Below are 20,516 nucleotides of genomic sequence, written 5' to 3'. Positions count from 1 at the left end.
TTTGCCGAAATCGGCTGGTAAATGTGAAGGACACGGGAACTTCACACCCACCGACCCAGGCGCATCCATCACCAGCTTATTGGTTAAGCCTCCTCCTTCCCAGTTCATCCTCTTTCTTAATTCCCCCCTTTCCTTTCCTTTACTTTTACTGCACTGGTCGTTGACACACTTCGCAAGGCTGGGCTGCCATGCCTCGTCGTCAAAACTAACTTGGCCAACCGGCCCCATGGATATAGACCAGGGCCAGGCCCATCGTTGAGCGCGCGGAGACCGTCGCCGTAAATCATGGCTTACGTGCCAAGGTAGTTATGGTCACCCAACACCTTGGACTATGCAGCCGCTACTTCATTTTACACTTTACACATTTTAGTTTCTTCTGGCGGTCTGTATGCACGAGTCTCTTTGGTAGGTATTGTGAACGACACATTTCGCAGCCATGTTTATAGTGGTATTTTGGAGTGTCCGAGGCCAGATCTTCATCAATTCCAGGCGACGCATCATGGCAAGCCACACAGGACCGAGACCGACATGATGTTGCCCAGCTAATATGGTAAGCATGGCTAGGCTGTGTCATCGTATTTCATCGACAAGAGACGCTTGCATGCGACGAGGGCGGAGAGAGGAAAATCGGGGCAAGATACTCCATTTCATAGCGAAGAAGAACAGCGCTGCGCTGCAAAAAAAGCGATTCTGCTCAATCATCTTCCGGCGGGAGTTCGTCATCAATGTACCGCACTAATGACACCCTCATTTCTGTCGTGTCATGGCCCCGGAGGACGTCGCTGATGAAATGCGCCTCCACTTGCATCTGCACCATCTCCAATGCTCCTCGCAGCACGCCGCAAAAGATATTCGAGTACCACAGCTCATCCTGGGCTCGCTCGTCGTCGGGCAGCTCGACGAAGTCAGCCAGAGGATTCTCATCAAAGACGAGCGAGAACTGCTTGTTATCTGTCGTCCAATTCGTCACTTGCGGTGTGATATTAAGGAAGATTTTGAAGCCGACCTGATATAGCCAGTCGTCAGTACAAAGGCTTCTTGGAAGACGCTAGGGCATTGTTTTACCCTGGCAATCATGTCTGCTGTCTCGCGAAAGTTTGCGCATCTCTTCATCGTGTTGGATTTGGCCAAATAGTCCTCAATGAGACGGAGGCCGATATTGTACCCCATCTTGTCCAGCTGCTTGTTAACCTCGGCATAATCGCTGTCGTAGTCCTTGCATAGTTGCGCAACGATCGTTCCGTAAGTAAGGGTGACGAGCTCGGCGTTGACTTTGTCTATCCGAGTCCTGCAATTAAGGATGTCAAAATCGTTCGTTTCTAGGCATATGTGGACCACAAGACGTACTTCCAGATCCTAGTGAGCGGTTAGCTTCGTCGTCCAGGCACGACGGGATAACGTACTCCTCGCCCAAGCGGGTTGCCTTATTTGCGGCCATGATTGTAGTGCCAGCCGTCGAGGTCTGCTACCAAGCTTGATAGCCTCTGTGCTGGTATCGAACGAGTATGGCGGAATTGGAGAGAACCCTGACGCTTGCTTTCTTGTTGGTCGCAACCACGTCGTTACCGTCTTGTGTTGGCCGTCTATGTCGTCGTCTTGGCGGCAGTACCAAAATTGCCGTGGGCACCTTGATGAATGAAGGTTCGAGGAGTCGATTTTGCTGTTGGTTGGCTGTTGTCGCAATAAGTCGGGCTTCGATGTTGGACCATTTACCGCTGGCGAATGTTTGGGAGGGCAGAAGTGCAGCAAGGGTCTATGGATGAGGAAAGAGCAGTGGACCGTGGGTACCAAATGCACGATTGAGCTAAACCTGCCTAGTTAGGTATCAGTATTGTAAGGAAGCTCCGCCTTCAACTTCCCTTGAAGCTCGGGGATCGGCCTAAGCAAGCTCCGATGCGTCCCTGGCCACGCATGGGCCAATGATCTCAGCACCAACACATTTTCTTGAGTTTACTGGTGAACATCTTCGACCAGCCTCGACACATTTCGACACGGAACGCCCGCCGCTTTCTCACCAACCCGACTTTCTTGATACCAAAATCATCATCATAGAAGTTTCATTTCCACCCGATTACCCTCATTATGTCTGCCGAAAAAAGACCGGCGTCCGACGAGCCTGGCGCGGGCCAGATGATTGTGAAGCGCCAGAACGTGGGATCGTCAACAGGAGCGCTGGCGAGGCTCAATGCCTCGGGAAAGAGCAGCGCATTGGTTCAGACGGTAAGCACAAGGCGCTTCAAAAACCTTTAGATACTAACAGTTCCACGACCAGGCTCCCCGAACAAGCAATCTGCAGGCACCAGTCATGGAGCTCTCCGGCCACTCGGGCGAGATCTTTGCCGCCAAGTTTGATCCTACCGGAAACTTCATTGCTTCCGGTTCGATGGATAGAAGTATCTGTAGGTTGAAGATTGTTCGTTCTCACAGGGATGGTTTCGCTAATGCTCGGCAGTGTTGTGGCGGACATACGGCGACTGCGAAAACTATGGCGTTCTTACTGGCCATCGGGGCGCTGTCCTGGATCTTCAATGGTCCAGAGACTCTAAGATCGTATATTCGGCTTCGGCCGACACACATCTAGCAAGCTGGGATCTTGAGAACGGTACGAGAATACGAAGGTACATTGGGCATGACGAGATTGTGAACACGATGGACATCAGCAAACGAGGCGAGGGCATGCTGGTGAGCGGTAGCGACGACGGCACAATAGGGCTTTGGGACCCGAGATCAAAGCACGCGGCGGATCACATTGAGACAGAGTTCCCCATCACAGCCATTGCCATGTCTGAGGCCGGGAACGAAGTCTACTCAGGCGGCATCGACAACGACATCAAGGTCTGGGACATACGCAAGAAGTCAGTTGTGTACTCCATGCTTGGCCACCAGGACACGGTCACCTCCCTCCGAGCATCTCCGGACTCGCAATCGCTGCTTTCATTTGCCATGGACTCCACGGTGAGAACATGGGACATTCGTCCATTCGCACCAACAGACAGACATATCAGAACATTTGACGGCGCTTCTGTAGGGCTCGAGAAGAACCTCATTCGAGCCAGCTGGGATTCTGAGGGCAAAAAGGTAGCTGTTGGTTCGGGCGACGGCACTGCCACTATTTGGTCCACTGAGACCGGCAAGCTCATGTACAAGCTTCCTGGACACAAGGGGACTGTGAATTGTGTCGAGTTTGCGCCTGGCACGGAACCCATCGGTGAGTCTCGCGAAGCGAATTTCTTGCGATGTTTATTGAGCTAATGTATTCTCATAGTACTTTCTGCGTCATCTGATCGCAACATGCTTCTCGGAGAACTGCGGTGACAAAACCACATCTTTCAAAAATCTAATCCCTCCCATCTCCGAAGACACTCCTGTTGGTGTGTACGGCCATGCCTGAGGGGCATCCGGCTCACGTCTGATCCGCCGATGATCGGGGTTATAGCAGGCAAACAACGGCACTATCTTCTCACGGAAGAAAGAGCACCCATCACCGACGGATCGTGCATGATCAGTCGAGTCCGCCAAAGTCAAAGCGGAACCCTTGCGACCCAACAAACGCGGCATTTGTACATCTGCATGGCACAATGTAATGTTTGGAAGATGGAGACAAGAAGTGACTTGGTGTGTTATTGAAGGAAGTGGCCTAACCTGTGGGACTCCTGGAACTATATGTCTGTTGGCGGATGCGGTAATGGCCGCCTCGATACCCTTGAATCGCTGATTTTGGCAAGTTGCTCGGAAGCCTCGTTGAGGATGGCGTACGTAGTCCTAAGGGAAGACATTTGCCAGCGAGTGACACGGCCCAGGAACCTACGTCTAGTGCGTCTCCACTGGCTCTCGGTGACAACCCTGAGACAACCTGGCAAGGCTCACTTTACCATGAGAAACGTGCCTTTGGCGTTGTGACTTTGGCGAGGAACGACTCTCGTACAAGTGAGGCCGTGGAATATCGCTTGGCATCTGGTGAGTTGCGGAGTGCTTGCGCATAGGTAGCCGAGGCATCTCCACGTCGTCCGGACCTCGTCCGCAACCAGCCCGCAAGGCTGCGACAAGAGGGTGGGCATGACAGCTGCCGTACACCCTGAGTAGTGAGTGGGGACTGTTTCTGACTGCCCGGGCTGGAAAAGCGTCACTTAAAGCCAGTCTTAGGCGGACTAGGCTTTTCTACGGATATCATTTGTGACACAGCTCGCGAATTCCGAGATCCTGCTTCTGGTATGCGCTGTCACGGGCGGACCCGCCGAACTTTTTTTCAACTTTGAAGGAGACAGGAAGGTTACTGGCAGCCAAAGACGCACCTTCTTTCGACTCAAGGAGCTATTAATGGGACGCAGGATGCAGGCGTGTCAATGGGCAACATCGGACGTACGATCAGGTCAAAAGTGGCAATGGGATATAGACCTGATGCATCCGCCTCGCAACGGCCATGATGGCGCATGCCGGAAACGTTATGATTTTCTACTCAGGGGGCTGTGAATTGTGGGATAATGGTCTGCAGACGCATATTGTTTGCTTCGAACGACCGTATTGGCACCTTATCTAGGCTATCCAGTGCAAGTGCAATTGCCAGCAGTGTAGTAACAACCCCCCCCCCGGCTCGACGTTTGTTCTACACAACCTAATAATACTATTATCATGTCATGAGGCTCCCTGACTGGAAGTGGATGCTGGAGAACAGCAGCCCCATGTAGGAGACAGGGGGGACTTGATATCGCCCATGAAGTAAAGATTGGCTCGTCTCCAAACATGTATACATTACAGCTTGTCTTGGATGGCTGGCTGGCTGGCTAGCTGGACCAAGAACATCTCAAACCGGGGGTAAAGAAAACGACGAAGAAAAAAAACCCTTATGGCGCGGGGGCCGAAGCACGAGAGGCTGTGTGTTATCTCGCAGCGGCTCCAAATGAGCAAGTCGGGCTCAGACTAGACCCAAAAAGGTCGCCCAGCCCAAGGATCGCGAGAATCCGAAACACGTTCTTTCCAAGCCAACCCCTGGGCTGGGCCAGTCAGTATCTTGTCCTTTGCGCCCTTGCGGATTTTACAAGCTGGACCGACTCATTGGGCGAATTCCATTGGATCTTGCGCCCCCAGAAAACCAACCCCCTTGACAATTGTGCAACACTCAAGCTGTCAGAGAAGTTGACCAGTGGTGGCGAATCCGTTCTATCTCATTGCCCGTTCGCTTATATTTGTTCTCAAGAAGCATAGACAGGAAACCCAGCTCCTTGGCTAATCCCTGCTGCCTTCGACCCAGTTTCATTGAGCGCATCTCGGCTGGACGAACAGCATTTCAATCAACCCCGTGATTTGCTCGGCGAGTCCCTTGTGACGGCCATGTGCAAGGGTTCAATGCAGATGCTACATGTTCCCGTCCCCAATGCCGCAGAAACTGCACGTTTCCTTCTCTTCTTGCCCCCATCCCGGTCTTGTCCCGTCCTTGCGATCCACGTCTTCATGTCTCCGTGGCTTTTGTGTGACCCCGTGCTACCACGCCCTCCCACCGAGTGACAGCGTTACAATAGTCGCAGAATCCAGACATACTGGGGATGAGACTGGTGTCTGTGTGACCAAGTTGGCCGCCTCCTTCTATCCTACCTACCCAGTGACATGGTACGCTACTCGATACCATCCAATCCTCTCGCACACTGCAGACGCCAGACTGCAGTCTCTCCTTGCCTTGACCTTGGCCTTGCCTCGGACCGTAGTAGCGAACCAAACTGCTAACCGATGGATCTCAGAAACGACGACGCTGGCCAGCCTAGACTCCTATGTTCTTCTCTCTTGCGGATCAATCCCATCCTTCTCACCAACCTGTCCCACCCAGCGTCATGTTGGTGCCAGCTGCCTCTGGCGCGTCGTCTTCATCTCACGCTTCTTAGTAACACTCAGCATCTTTCTTCCCTCGTCCTTCCTCTTATTTCGGTGTCCAACAGGCGCGAGCTCGTGTTGCTCCTTGGTTTCATTTCCAAGGCTCCGGCAGCTACTACATCATCATCTTGACCGCCGTTAGACTGTTTGGTACCCTCCCTCGCTGCTTAGTATCCCTCCCTTCAGCCGTCCTGTTCCCCCTTGGTAATCCAAAGGTCCTGTGTCTATCCTTTGGGGGTCTTTGATTGTCCGACACCCCCAATTCATTGTTCTTCGGCCCCCCTTTTTGGTTTTCTCTTGCACCGTCTTCCTGGCCGTTGTTAACAGCCAGCCATCCCGCGCATCGAGACGGCAACCTTTGTTCCTTCGCCGTTGCTGACTCGCCGGCTATATTAGCCCGACCGAGAGGGGTCCTCCTCGCCGCCATCCTACGCCTTCGACGCCGTTGAAGGCTGCCGCGGGGCAACTACGAAACACTCGGCGGTGACTCGCGCTTACTCGACAAACGCATACTCTGAAGCATGACAGAACCTTGAACGGGCGATATCTACAATTCATTTGCCAACTCCCTGCACGAGAGGAGTGATTGATCAACCAGCTTGGGCCATCCGCCATGGAGTTTTTGCGCCGAGGTCGGTCTTCTCACGGGAGTGGGATCGAGCAGCAGGCTTTGGCAGGACCATCTACGCAGCCGGAAATGGAAGAAGGAACACGACCACGATCGAGACGTTTGCCAGGAACACGGCCTTCGCTCTCCTCCAGGCGTCGTATCGGTAACGGGATGCAGAGACTTGATGGCGAAGAAAACGATACCCCGAAAACTCCACGGTTCAGCCTGGGTCTCCCGACACTCCCAGGGACTCGCCTCAATTTGCCACATCTCACGAGAACATGGACTGGCGGCTCTAACGGTCCAGATTCACGGCCCAGCTCAAACCAGCAACACCTAAATCAAGTCGACGAAGTGTCACCCGAATCAGCCATTCCTCGAGCTGGAGGCCCACCGACTGCCCCAGTAACAATACCGGCGCCCGTGGCCCGCGCATTCCGGTCTGAATCCACTGGCAGGACGAGGAGGTTCACCGGTCCAGATCCGGCAGAGATGCATCTGGCGCAGATGGCCCAAGAAGGGCGACGACGTAGACGGCGCGCAAACCGCCGTCAACAACAGGACAACGACGAGGGGCACCCGAAGCGGTTTCTCCTCTGCATCCCCTGGCCAAAATCACGGCGCATGAGATCGCAGATTCTTCGGTGCTTCATATCGGGCTTTTTTCTCTCCTTGCTTCTGGTGGTTTGTAAGTGCGATTCCAACCTTGTCCGACTGAACGCTGTCCTAGGGAGGTAACTTGTGACTAACGAGATGAATAGACCTAGCACTTTCCCTTACGAAAAACATACGCAGTGGCGAGTTCACGGTGCTTTTGATACTCATCATCTTGTTTGTCACCGTCTTCTTCTGCCATGGCTTGATTCGACTTTGCATGCTTGTCATACGGCCACGACCCGAAGACGAGCCCAGGCCGCCGATGCCTCAACTCCTGCCCCCCGGTGGCTACGCTGTACCTCGGGAACCTATCCGAGTTGTGCTGGCGCGCGACGAAGAGGAACAAGGGGAGGTCAGCGAGGCGGTCCAGGCTAAGCCGCCTGCCTATGGCCTCTGGCGAGAGAGCGTGGTACGTACCCACGATCGGCATGCAAGCAGAATGGAGGAGACGAGGCTAACACAGGACTCACACAGAGGGTTGACCCCAACCGTATATACTGGCAGCGCAACCCGAACGCTGCGTTGTCGAACGCGGGGCAGTCAACCTCGGGAGAGAGCAATGGTGGGCCTCGTCCGCCGTCGTATGCTTCGGAAGACGGAGTTAGCTATGTCGTAGACGCCCGACCTCGGTCGATGGCACCAATTGTGATGGAGGCTCCAATGCCGCCGCATCCGTCCGAAATCGGGCGCACGGGGGAACGTCGGAACCCGTGGTGAGTCGTAAACGACCCGAAATTTTTCACGCAGCAAGCGTGGGGGACTCGGCATATTGATACGATTGTACATTCTTGGGCGGCGGCGTTTGTGGAGGTTGGAACAGATACAGGCGCATGGTAATATTTTGGCGCACACAGGTGAGAGCACCGGTGTGGGTATGGGTTCAAAACAATCGGGGGGACTACTTAAAAGAGCAATGCTGGGTCAGTGCGCTTCCGATCTCATCGTGGCTGTGGCTGCGGCTGCCCAATGGTGAATGGGGTTCAGGGAGCCAATATCGATCTGGGATTTGCAACGGCGCAAGATACAGTACACAATGTATCACATATCCGATAATCCCGGGGCGGATCAACGAAGAAGCAGAACATGGGGATGCCACAAGTTCTAATCGCCGCGTGACGTGTGTGTGTGTGTGTGTGTTCTCTAAGCGTGACGTGCCAACCGAGCATGATGACTGCGAACTGCAAGGCGTTATGCGGGCTGGTTCCACAACATGGCTGCGCTGCGTAGGGTAAGCATGCCGGAGGCGGCTCCGCAATTGTCACCGGCTGCTAGACAGCAACACTCTTGGTATCTACCCAAGTACCTAGGGTCAAGAAAAGAAAGTGAAGGGAAACGGTCATCATCCTCCGTGTTGGTTTGTGCTGTCCTTGTCTACTATCGGTGTGTGAGTAAAAATCGAATTCCATTTGTTCAGAGAGCACACAATCACGCGACCGGTATCGTTCGGTATCCTCACAGCAAGACACCAGTAGACGAGATCATCATCTGTGTGTGCTCGGGACACTGCAGAAGCGAGGGTCTCACATAGGTTGTGATTCCTGCCTTGGATCCCCGCTGGTCACTTGCAGAAGCAGTAACAAGGCCTCAAGCAAGAGCAGGGGGTCGAGGGGAAGCAGACCTTACCAAAGTGAGGTTTTTGGTCCGGAAATTTCGCTTAGGTGGGCGTTTAGCGCGCTTTCTTTCGAGTATTCAGGGAGAAGTGGCTCTGTGGCGGCAAAGCGTGCGACAGGGGCGAATATGCCACCCGCTCCTCGTCATCTCACAAGGCGCCGCAACACATGGCGCGACAGGAAATATTGCAATGGGAGAGAAGAGAAAATGTGTGTGTGTGTGTGTGTGTGTGTGTGTGTGTGTGTGTGTGTGTTTGTTCATTTGTTAATTTTGTTGTGTGACAAGGTTTGGAGAGAGTAAGACATGAAACTTGCATGGCATTGCCTTTCCCGGAACATGAGTTGAATTACAGTCAGTTCTGTTAGTGGCGGCGGCGAGCAGATAGAAGTCAATGGCAGAGGTGGGAGTGACTTGTCGGGGTACCGTTGCGATACCTGGTGCTGGCGCCGGCCAAGGCGATTGTTTCCCCCGCCTTCCCACCTTTTGATATATGGAGTACGGATACTCTGTACTATATTGTACCTGGTGGTGAGGTGTGTTGATGGGGATGCCAGGTGGGCCGTGTGTCATCTTTGAGGTCTCTCCCATGTCCTGTTTGATCCATGGTCGGCCGGACAGAACTGGCTATCTGGTGGTGGTGCATCGAATCAAAAGCCGACGCAAACTGGTAAAGTCGTAGAAGACTCGTCAAATCAGACAGTCAGTGATGGTTTTGATGAAAATCGGCACAACGCAGACAGAACACCTACACACTATGGGGAGTGCGTGTCGGAGGTGCGCACTTCGTTCATAGGATGTCCAGGGGACGTCAATGTTCCGCTTCCCAGGATCCTGTCGTTCGCCCCACACGCACCTTCATCGCCTGTGTCGAGGCGTCGAGTCCAGCCCAGTCCCCCGGCGAGCTCTGTCCTTCCTTCCCTTTCTCGACGCATTTGGCACTGGGGTTGTGCTTCGATTGACACTACTGCAGTGACTGACTGACGAGGGGGTGCAAGATACTACTGGCACAGTGCCTACCTATCTAAGGTACACCAAGAAAGACAGATAGATGGCTCTGGCCGAGCGAGTGGCTTTGGTTGGTTACTCGTTGGAAGGAGCCAGGAAGCGGATGGGGAAGATAGAGAAAGGGGGTGAGACGGCCATCGCTTGCTGGCTTCATAATCATACATTTATTCTGCTGTGGTTGTTAGCTTCTCCGATCAAAACATCTTACAGACAGATACACACACACATATACGAACGGAACAAACAGGCGCGCGCACGCACACAAACACACACACACGCACACCCACACACCCCCATTTGAAAAAAATTCCCTTGTCAAGTCTGGTCGGATCGTCTTTAGGTGAAATCTTGCTCGTCCGCCAAAGTTGGGTTTCTCTTCTCGTGAAGGGAAAAGAATATAACCCGGAAGCAAGTTTCCTCGCCTCCGTTCTCCCCCCCCCACCCCCGCTACAGTCGCTAGACCCCCTCTTCCTTCACAAACATTTATTTTTTATCCCCTTCCCTCCCCTCCCGCCTTATCAACCGCAACTCTCTTCACACCGAGCTCAAGTTGCCCGATTTTCCCAAGGCAATTTTACTTCGAAAAGGTGAGTTTCGCCCTCAACTGTTCCTGCAATCGCAATTGCACAACCCCCTCGCCCCCCTTTTGCTTTGTTTGTCCTCTGCCTCTCTCCCTCTGCCCCCTTCCTGGCCAGCGCTCTCCCCCTCGTCTACTCCCTACCCTGCTTCGCCATGCGGCACCCGTGACCTCCCCCTTCGCCCTCTCGTCGCATCAAGTGCATGCGATAGACACACCAAGACTGCCGTCTAGTCCAGCCCAGCTCGGTCCATTCGAGCATCGCAACCGCTCCAGACGCAGACGCAGACCCAGCTCTAGCTCCAGCACGGCTACAGCCCGCATCGCATCGAAACGCAACGCAACGCGGCAATTCTGTCCAGCGCACCCCCAAATTTCCGACTGCTTCGCCCCACCGAGTCTTCGTTTCGGCCACTGGCATATCGACCATTCGAGGCGGCTCTACTGTTGCGTCGCCGTCTGTATTGAGGGATGCGGCCGGTCCCGGTGATCCGCCGATCCCGCCCGCTCATTCATTGCCTTGGTCGCAAGCCCACAACATCGCCGGGTTTACGCATCGCAGTCACCTACCGTATCCATGACCGGCACAACGCGGCCTCTCGACTCGACCCGTCACCCTGAAAAGTCACCTACAGCCAACACACATCAACTACACCGTGTCACAGCAGACCAAAAATCGAATCGACCTTCCGTCAGCAACGGATCGGTGGCGTACAATTGCGCCGTCTCACTTCTTGCCCACCTCCGTGCCATCGATCCCGCGCACTGGATATTGAGCCGATGCGCCGCTCATCCTGAAAACCCTCAGTGCATTAGATGCGATAATCTCTCATTCGCACTACGGTCACGTCAACGGCGATTTTCACCGCTGATACTCACATATCGGTTGGTTTTCTGCGCGGGCTCTGTCCTTGAGATGAGCCGCAATAGATGTTGCATCAATTGCGCAGACACCACATGGCCCGCAAAGGCTGCCTCTTTCGACCCAGCCATGTGCTCTTACGAACGGAACAACAACAAGAACCCCAATGCGCCACTCGACTGCGTTGTTGCCGACTGGACATCGTTGCGATGCTACTGCGGACAGTGATCCAAGGTCCGAACCTGCGGGCTGGGTCGGGCTGTTTTATGACCTAATACTCTGCTTTTTCTCCGGGATTGGGTTTCGCGACTGCGTGCTGCGTGTATGGCAAACAGCAGATGCGCGACAGTGAATGCTCTCGACAAAGAAACTAACATGAACGATCCCAGCCACAATACCACCAAAATGTCTTCCCTCTCTCGTCGCGCCTGCTACAAGTGTGGCAATGTTGGCCACTACGCCGAGGTCTGCTCTTCTGCTGAGCGCCTCTGCTATAACTGTAGGTTTCCGCGCTTCTCAGCTTACTTCCAATCTTGATCGCTGACTGTAGAACGCAGGCAAGCAGCCCGGCCATGAGTCCAACGGCTGCCCTCTGCCCCGCACGACCGAAGCCAAGCAGTGCTATCACTGCCAGGGCCTTGGCCATGTGCAGGCCGACTGCCCTACCCTGCGCTTGAGTGGCGCTGGCACCAGCGGCCGTTGCTACAACTGTGGTCAGCCCGGCCACCTCGCTGTAAGAATTCTACGACCCTACAGCACCCACAACTTGCATTGTTGACTTTTGAGAAGCGTGCTTGCCCCAGCCCCGCCGGTGTTAATATGGGCCGTGGCGGTCCCGTTCCCCGCGGTGCATTCGGAGGTTACGGCCGCGGTGGCTTCGCTGGTGGCCCACGCCCCGCTACCTGCTACAAGTGCGGCGGCCCCAACCACTTTGCCAGAGACTGCCAGGCTCAGGCCATGAAGTGCTACGCTTGCGGCAAGCTCGGCCATATCTCGCGCGACTGCACTGCGCCCAACGGTGGCCCTCTCAACACTGCTGGCAAGACCTGCTACCAGTGCGGCGAGGCCGGTCACATCTCTCGTGACTGCCCCCAGAAGGCCACTAACGGCGAAATCCCTAATGAAGTTGACCTGACGGCTGCTCCCGGCATCCCTCAGCCCGCTGTTGCGCCCATCGCGCCCATTGCGCCCGTCGCCTAGGCGGCGATTGAGGCCATGCCTACCCCCGAATGAGGCGACTTTCTGGCCACAGCCAGCGGAACTGGTCCGCGGTTTGTGCAGCTAGTACTCACCTCTGCGGTGTTGCTCGTGCGACGCTTCCTTACGTTTTCAGTACGACCTTTCATGCCCCTCGAACTCATCTACTACTACTGCACCTTCCCCTTTCCATTCTAGTTACTACTTCGATTTTTTTTTGCATAAAACGGGCTTGTCGCCAACCGGCATCCTTTGCTTTACACGGCGTCTACATGGATTCCCCTTCGTCAACACGATTCATTTTCTGGAACAAAACGGGAAAGGCTTCCTTTCTTCATAGCACTCTTGGTTTCTTGCAACGACTCTCACGACGAACGGCCTCAACATATTTGAATGCATCTTCGTTCCGATACCTGGAAACCACAACTTTTATGACTCTCATAGCCACCTGCGCACAGTTGGATCGACTCGGCCGGGCACTTCCGGTCGGATTTTCCTCCAAGTAGTCCAGCCAGTGCGCTGCTTGACACCACACGCAAAACAGCGACGGAAAAGGAGAACATATCATTGGACAGCGGTTTCGAGGCAGCTTGCGGCTGGGGATTCGAACTGCCGATGTGCATGGTCTGCAGAAGCCCGGACGGACAGCTGATGCTGGGTCCTTGGCGAATGCCGACTGATCATAACGGATTAGGAAAGATTCTCGGGATGGAAGACGGGGTTTGGGGGGAGAGGTGAGAGATTCGAGTATCTTATGAAGAAGAAGAAGAAGAAGAGTTTTGGGGCGGTGGAAGTGGTTGTTGAGTAGAAGACCCTTTCGAAGGGAGAATGGTGGACACCCCTGCAAAGCTGTTGTGGCGGGACGCACAAAAAAAGAAGCTGTTGTTGTTTGAGCTGTCCGAGTGTCTTTGGAGGAGGGGCGTTGCAGTTGTGACGGGTGATCTGAATTGGACAACGCTGTGACGGGTAGGACGCAGCGGGAGGGGGCGGCCGAGGATCCGTACCTAAGGCGAAGCCCACGCCGTCGCGTTGGGACTGAAGGATATGCCGACCTTTCTACGATTTACGAAGGAGAACGACGACGCGAATGTTACGCAAGCTATTGTTACCCAAGGTAGACATGGCGGAACTTGAAAAACGACACCGGGAAGAGAGCTCGGGGCTCGCTCGCAAGGGAACTGGCATGGCCAGTACTGGCATAGGGCTGATATGAAGCTGAAATAATGCTCAAAACCCCAAGTATAGCTCGGGATCAACCTGGCTGGCATCCATTGCCGATGACCAGGGTTGATCTCGCCTTTTCTAATGGCCGCTTGTCGGTCACCGACATATTGAAGTACCGCCACAAATCCCTCCGGCGCAACCGGACGTAAGTGGAGACCGGCGGCACGGCAGAAGCTCTGGCCATCCGACCCGACCACCCGTGGCTTCCCTCTACTTTTCTTGTGGGGAGATGGATCTTTCTGCCGTTTCTCGCCACGTCATGCCAACGGGGCCCCACCGCAAACCATGCAACCTAGTCCTAATCAATGCTCTCATGACCCCAAGACGCTTGTGGTCAGGCTGCGATGGCGCTTCCATGCGACTTCCACTCCTTTCGCTGCACCCTGTCTCACCCGGTGCTCTGTGCCCGCCGCGGATGGTCCAGCCGTCCGGGGCGGGGTAAATGTCGGTAGCCTGCTTATCATTCCAACGCAACTCGACACATGAGGTGATTTTGCATGTAGCAGTCTGCATCGCCGACGCCATCCTATGGACGTTACTGTCGTGCTATAGCCCAGAGGTCTTGGGGAAGCTGTCAGCTTAGCCCACCCATCCCATGCTTCTCTGCCCTTCTTCTGCCTGGTGGCTTGTGATAGCCTAGCTGCAACACGGGTCACGAGTGTAGCACAACTCGGAGCCAGTCACAACATTGCCTGCTTCCCACTCAGCCAGCGTGCACGTCGAGCGACAGCGCTCGCCCGAGATTACCGTCATAAATCGACACCAATTGGCTGCACACAGAGCCTCATCATACCAGGCTAGGCCTGCGAGGGACTTTAGGCCCTCTGCGCTCGTCTTTATCTACATGTATATACGCGGGAGTCAGGTATATATGTGCGAGAAAGGCGCCGCCCTCCCCAACCTGCAACCTGGGGCTCGGTCGGTAGAGAGACTAATCTCACGCTGACGCATCCCTCCTTTCTTTCTCAGTCTGGTTATCCTTGTGCTAGCACCTTCATACGGCTCTTACTTAGTTCGCCAGACGTCGTATTGCACTTCCCAAAGTTCTGTGGGTTTGCATGGCGAGGTGCCTGCCTCGTCAGCTCCGAAGACACAACAACGCAGTCAAGTCGAGGCTGCTAAAGTAGGTAGCTCGTGTCAACTGTATGACTATTGGGAGGTGCGATACGCATAATCAGCTCCCCGGCCTGTAACTGTCTCCCCATGCAATCGCTCGGATATTTCCCATTATGTCTTTTGGGAACAGCTCCGACTCGGACTCGGACTCCAGTTCCTCATCCGCGGGGCGCAACATCACCCACTCGCACCATCGAAAATATATAGCCAGCATGCCCGTAACCGTCAGTAAACCCCGAAAGACGAAGCAACAACCTCCTCAGGAAATCATCGACGAGTTCTGGGCGAAGTTCACTACTAAAACCCCAGGCAAAGGTCCGTCCTCTCCCTGATGCGAATGATGGTCATGGCGTGATCCGAATCCCAATACCAAGGCTAATCGGTGTCATCAGCTACCACTGTCGTTCCTCAGAATGCATACGCAGAGAGGGTTGCGAAGCGATCTGCCACTGCCACAGGCATCGGCACTCAAGTTTCGTACGACGAGGCCGCAACTGTCTGCAGAGCTAAAGTCGAGAAAATTGTACAAGAGTGTCGGAGGGTAAACCAGCGATACAGAGACCCTCATTACGATATCGAGTTCGACCTGAAGTTTGGACGGCGAGATTGCCTCGAATCGCTCTGTAACACCAGGGGTGAAGAGCCGCCACAGTCCACGTTCCACCCCAAGGCCGTCAAGCGAGTTGTCGATATCTTCGACAGCCCGCAGTTCTACATTGACGGGCCTACGGCTAATGATGTACGCCAAGGCAGGGATGGAGACTGCTGGCTGATGGCTGCGCTGTGCAACCTGAGCAACAAACCCGGACTGATCGAGAGAGTTTGCGTTGCCCACGACCAAGATGTCGGCGTGTACGGGTTCGTCTTTCACCGCGACGGAGAATGGTACAGCGAGATCATTGATGATAAGGTATGCAGCCATATGCCTACGCCATCCTTCAGAGCCAAACTGGCTCGGCCGGCGGCAGCGGAGACTTGGGCCGATATACGACACCGTTTCTGACGTGCATCATAGCTATACCTCACAAAACCTGACTACGATGAAGGCTATCTCGAACGCATTCTGTGGGAAGACCGGGAGCGTGTCAACTCCGAGGAAGCCTACAGACGCATCTACCAGACAAACAGCGGTGCACTGTATTTTGCCCAATGCGAGAATCCAAACGAAACGTGGTTGCCTCTCCTCGAGAAGGCTTATGCAAAGGCGCATGGCGACTATGCGTCTATCGAGGGTGGGTTTACCGGCGAGGCCATCGAGGACCTTACGGGAGGCGTCACATCCGAGATATACACGACCGACATCCTTGACAGGGAGTATTTTTGGAATGAGAAGCTCCTCAAAGTCAATCAAGACTGGCTTCTTGGCTGCTCCACAGGATTTGCATCGAGAGGCTGGGGCGAACGAAAGGGCATCATAGAAATGCATGCCTATAGTGTCATGAAAGCAGTCGAGATGGATGGCCACAGACTGGTCCTGCTGAAGAATCCTTGGGGCAAGGGGGAATGGAAAGGTGCCTGGAGTGAGTCTAGTCTTGGGACGATGCTGCGCATCACTGTCATTTTGTGCTAATACGGAGCAGGTGACGGCTCTAAGGAATGGACCTCGGAGTGGTTGCAAAAACTCCAACATACGTTTGGCGACGACGGAGCTTTCTGGATCTCCTACGATGACCTTCTCAAGAAGTACAACATCTTCGATGCGACTCGGCTCTTTGGCCCTGACTGGGAGGTCACGGCCATCTGGACAACTCTCTCCGTGCCATGGACACTGGATTACCACGATACATACTTTGCCTTCACAATCTCGAAGCCAGGACCTGTGGTTCTTGTTCTGGCACAACTGGATGAGCGCTACTTTCGGGGGCTCCAAGGACAGTACAGGTTCGATTTGCAACTACGTCTACACAAAGCCGGCCAGGAGGACTATGTCGTACGGAGTCAAGCATCTTACCGCATGAACCGGTCTGTCAATGTTGAGCTTGACCTCGAAGCTGGTAGCTACGAGGTCCTCGTCAAGTTGGATGCGGTGCGAAATGACCAGTTCCTTCCCATCGAACAGGTCATCCGGAATAATGCCAAGGGCCGCCGCGAGAAGCTGATCCGAATGGGTTTGGCATACGACCTTGCTCACAGCAAAGGAAAGGTTTCCGAGTCACCTAATGAGAAGGCAGCTAGAGAAACCCACGAGAAGAAGCAGCGGGAAAAGAAACGGGCTGAAATCAAACGCAAGATCCTCGAGAAACGAGAGCAAGACCATTACCTCAAAACCAAAGCCGTCAAGAAGAGGCAGAAAGAGGATGCAAAACGCAAGGCACGGCAAAGGGCTAGAATGGAGAAGCTCAAGGCCTCCAAAGGACCTTGCCCTTTGCCACCGAAGCAACCAGACATTCATGCCGCCACCTTGAGGGTCTCAGAGCTCTCAAAACCAACGTCTGGAAAGCGTACTCGGATCCGAGAAGTTGATTGCGCGGATCTTGAGTTTGCGACCAGCGTGTTGAGAGTAGAAGAAAAGGCTCAGAGTCACGGCAAGCCTGATGGTCATGCAGAGGTAACAGTTGCTAGAGAACCACGTGTCTTGCCTCGAGCCCAAGACGGAGCGAAACCGGCCAATAGCAAGCAAGCCGGGATACTCGCTCTTTACTCCGAAGAAATGTCCACAGAATTGCCAAATCCAACTCTCGATACCCGACAGTCGAAAGTTGATGCGCGCCAGGTCGCCAGTGTCAAGAGCGAAGACCACGAAGCCACTCCGCAAGCGAGCGAAGCAGCCATAAGTGAGGCGACAGCCCCTTCAGAAGCCTCCGAGCATTTACTATGCGAGTCCGACGACGATGACTTTGCAAGTGTTTCCAGCTTGTCGGAGCTCTCGGAGCGTGAACTGGAACTCCATATCGATGCAGTGGAGGCACAAGAACGCGTTCCTGTCGGTCGTATGCCGCCGCAGCCAGCCGCAGCAGCATCTGTAGACGACCAGGACGAGTTCGAAAGGGACCCTTGGAACGCCGTGGCTGTCGTAGGTCTTCGAATATACTACAAAACATCGGAGGACTACCAAGATGAAATCATCGTCAAGCTACGAGTCGTGCGACCAAGCCCTTACGATGAAGCAGAGGAAGGGCCGCCCGAAGCCTCGGATCCGGGCGATAATAAGTCGAAAGGCTTGGATGTGGACGACAGCGCCAAAGATGCTACTCTGGAGGGTGAGATTCAACAACGAAAGAAGAGCATCAGGCCTACCAGCGAGGATCTCGGCGATGTATCCTCGTCCAAGGCCTGCGACGATCTTGTCAGAAGAACATGAGCCGCAGCAGGTGCCGATAGCTTCCTAGTGAGAGCAAACTTCAATAAATGAGGTGGGCAGGGTTCAGGCAAGGCCTCAGCAGGGAATGGATTGGACAAGTTGCTTTTTGTTGATATTTGGGGTATTCTCGTAACCTAGAACCTAACGCCTCTCCCCTGTTGGTATTCGTATCAATATACCGTTATGACCCTATAGGGTCGGGTATTTGTTTCTCACTTCTCTTTTGTTGCTGCGTTTGCCGCCGCTGAGACGTCGATTAGAAGTGGTTGAGGAGGTCGTCGAGCTTTCGTTTCTCTCCCGTAGCCACGGATCTCACGGCGAGGGGATCGCCCTCCCCGAATGGGCTCACGGGCTCCGTGGACGCAGACAGAAGGTTGACGCGGCCACCGACACGTGCCAAAAGAACTCGCATACTCTCCATCTCCTTCTCTACCTCGCCGTCGCGGGTGATAAGATTCTCCTGCACGCCGATGCCGTCATCGTCGGAGCGGAAGGGGTCGAGTAAGGCCTTCATGCGCCGCAAACGCTCAAGGCGGGCGGTGGTCTGCTGCCTCAGCTCAGCGAGCGATTTGAGGCGATCCACTTGCTCTGCGTACCGCTTGGCTTCCATGGGATACATGGTCACGTCGTGGTCAACCGGCCAAGTTGGCGGAAGGGACTTGACGGCAGCCTCTTCGGCTTTTGTGCTACTGTCAGACATCCGTGCTGCCAAGGGTGGCCTTTGATAAAAAGCGTGCTCGGGGTACCATGAGAATGACGTACTAAGGTCCAAAGAGAGAGACAGACCCTCGGCCGGCTCGTGGTCCTGCGCCGCGGGCGGCTGAGACAGGTAGAGGGCGTCGATCTGCTCGGCGACGTGGCGACTCGCCTGGTGCGAGTAGGCGCGTCGCGAGTGCTGCAGTACGGTGGTGTTGAGGCGGGCGACGACGTGCTCAACGACCGGGTCCGGGAGGGGGGACTCGGCGGCCTCGTTTGCGGCGAGCCAGGGGCGGGAAGGTCGGAGGGGCTGTGAAAAGAGACGGGTCTGCGCGGCGAGGAAGGCTTGTTTCTGGGCGATTACTGTTGGCGGAGGGGCCTGCGTTGATGCCATCTTGAGTCACAGGGACGGATACACGCAGCAGCTGGGCGTATCTTTTTAAAGAGGGTGCTAGAATGAAACTACATCCAGGATGGCCTATCTGCCTATCCAAAGTGCCTAGGTAGCTAGCTAGGTAGGAATCGAACATAGGCCGGATGGACCGAGGGGTGACGCTGAACGGGGACGGAATTACGGCGGGGCGCGCGCGGACACGGGAGGGGGGAGCAGCCACGATAGGTAGGAGCTTCAAGTGGGACTGAACACGTTGGGAAAGTGGGTCCTGGGCTGCTGTTCGTGTCCTGTGGCATCTAAGTATCTACCTACCTACCTAACCTGTAACCCCTCCTTCACATCACATCCAGATCCTGACCAAGCGCCGGTCACTGGCCACAGTTCATTGTTTCTTTTCCCGCAAGAATTCGTTTTTGCACTTTCATGCTTCGAAGCTCCATCTCGCCGCGTCCATCGAGGGTCTAGCTCAACCTCGCTCCACCAAAGAGGATAAAAAGATGCGAGAATGGGCTGAAAAGAGTGCCGCCGCCCCTTGCTCACCGTCTAGAAGCATGGAATCGAGCCAAAAGCTCGTTCCGCTCGGGACTTCCGCCCGACGCCATCGCAAGCCATACTCAAAGATGTGCCATACATGTGACCGATCCAATTCGCTGGAGCTTCAAATCCTGTTGGTGTGTGCCGTCGCTGTCCGCCCGCCTACCCGCCGTCTTGGCTCCATGTCCGCAGTTCTCCAACCTCTGACAGGCGAAGCACAATGGTGGCACAGCACAGCGCAGCGCGACTGAGATGTACACGCAAGCAACAGCACGAAGCGTGCGCGGCGCATTGCAGTATTCGCAGCCCAGCTTTCTGACGACAACACACTCTAACCTACTGTCAGCCACGACCCGCAGCGGCAGCACCAGCTTGCATTTTTTCCCCCTGTGCCCGGCATCCGCGTATGCGGCCATGTGATGGATGTGATGGACCTCGCTGAGGCACAGGCACACCGCTGGGGGAGCGCACGTATCCAGCCGTTCTCCGTCCTTGAGTTCGTCCTTACCCGGCCCCGCCATCCATATCGACACTAATGCGGCCCGCATGCACTCGATTCCTTCCGTACGGCCGCATGGACCAGGGCGGTCTTTCGGCTCACTCACCATCTGCACGTCAGGCTTTTCCACCTCGTCCTGAGAGGCCAAGGTGAAGGGGGCGGAAGAAGAGGGTTTCTCGGGGGCTGTCACGCATGGGAGAGTCCCCTGAACCATTTCTTCCCCTTGCGCCCTCGCTGGCCCCCTTTGCTGCTGGGCCCTAGCTGGCGGCTCTACCGGTGAGCGGTCCTGCGACGTCTTCCCGGGCGCCACTCTCCTATGGCTAGTCTCCATGCCCAGAGCCTCTCTTTACCCTGGTCACCTGTTGGAGGAA

General features: G+C 54.9%; 6 protein-coding genes across 6 annotated transcripts; 4 read left to right on the top strand and 2 right to left on the bottom strand.

Annotated features, from left to right (window-relative positions):
* Positions 1–694: 694 nt before the first annotated feature.
* On the bottom strand, positions 695–1,438 carry CH63R_09410 (Transporter particle component; the record flags this gene model as incomplete). The annotated part of the gene is made up of 4 exons (XM_018304384.1): positions 695–1,006; positions 1,066–1,288; positions 1,348–1,356; positions 1,404–1,438. The coding sequence occupies 4 exons, from the start codon at positions 1,436–1,438 to the stop codon at positions 695–697; spliced, it is 579 nt and encodes a 192-aa protein (XP_018156407.1).
* Positions 1,439–2,082: 644 nt separating this feature from the next.
* CH63R_09409 (WD repeat domain-containing protein) lies at positions 2,083–3,315 on the top strand (the record flags this gene model as incomplete). The annotated part of the gene is made up of 4 exons (XM_018304383.1): positions 2,083–2,220; positions 2,273–2,399; positions 2,453–3,208; positions 3,266–3,315. The coding sequence occupies 4 exons, from the start codon at positions 2,083–2,085 to the stop codon at positions 3,313–3,315; spliced, it is 1,071 nt and encodes a 356-aa protein (XP_018156406.1).
* Positions 3,316–6,475: 3,160 nt separating this feature from the next.
* On the top strand, positions 6,476–7,846 carry CH63R_09408 (uncharacterized protein; the record flags this gene model as incomplete). Its single annotated transcript, XM_018304382.1, has 3 exons — positions 6,476–7,160; positions 7,234–7,538; positions 7,604–7,846. The coding sequence occupies 3 exons, from the start codon at positions 6,476–6,478 to the stop codon at positions 7,844–7,846; spliced, it is 1,233 nt and encodes a 410-aa protein (XP_018156405.1).
* A 3,662-nt stretch (positions 7,847–11,508) lies between these two features.
* On the top strand, positions 11,509–12,384 carry CH63R_09407 (Zinc knuckle; the record flags this gene model as incomplete). The annotated part of the gene is made up of 3 exons (XM_018304381.1): positions 11,509–11,683; positions 11,742–11,917; positions 11,974–12,384. 3 exons carry the CDS (start codon positions 11,509–11,511, stop codon positions 12,382–12,384), a joined length of 762 nt encoding a protein of 253 aa, XP_018156404.1.
* A 2,450-nt stretch (positions 12,385–14,834) lies between these two features.
* CH63R_09406 (Calpain family cysteine protease) lies at positions 14,835–18,022 on the top strand (the record flags this gene model as incomplete). The annotated part of the gene is made up of 4 exons (XM_018304380.1): positions 14,835–15,036; positions 15,114–15,631; positions 15,737–16,241; positions 16,302–18,022. 4 exons carry the CDS (start codon positions 14,835–14,837, stop codon positions 18,020–18,022), a joined length of 2,946 nt encoding a protein of 981 aa, XP_018156403.1.
* Positions 18,023–18,278: 256 nt separating this feature from the next.
* On the bottom strand, positions 18,279–19,112 carry CH63R_09405 (Kinetochore protein; the record flags this gene model as incomplete). Its single annotated transcript, XM_018304379.1, has 1 exon — positions 18,279–19,112. One exon carries the CDS (start codon positions 19,110–19,112, stop codon positions 18,279–18,281), a length of 834 nt encoding a protein of 277 aa, XP_018156402.1.
* Positions 19,113–20,516: the final 1,404 nt, after the last annotated feature.

The sequence above is a fragment of the Colletotrichum higginsianum genome, chromosome 6 (assembly GCF_001672515.1).
Source record: "Colletotrichum higginsianum IMI 349063 chromosome 6, whole genome shotgun sequence".
Classification (NCBI taxonomy): Eukaryota; Fungi; Ascomycota; class Sordariomycetes; order Glomerellales; family Glomerellaceae; genus Colletotrichum; species Colletotrichum higginsianum.
The sequence above is the reverse complement of the archived record's forward strand: the minus strand, read 5'-3'. Positions and strand labels throughout refer to the sequence as shown.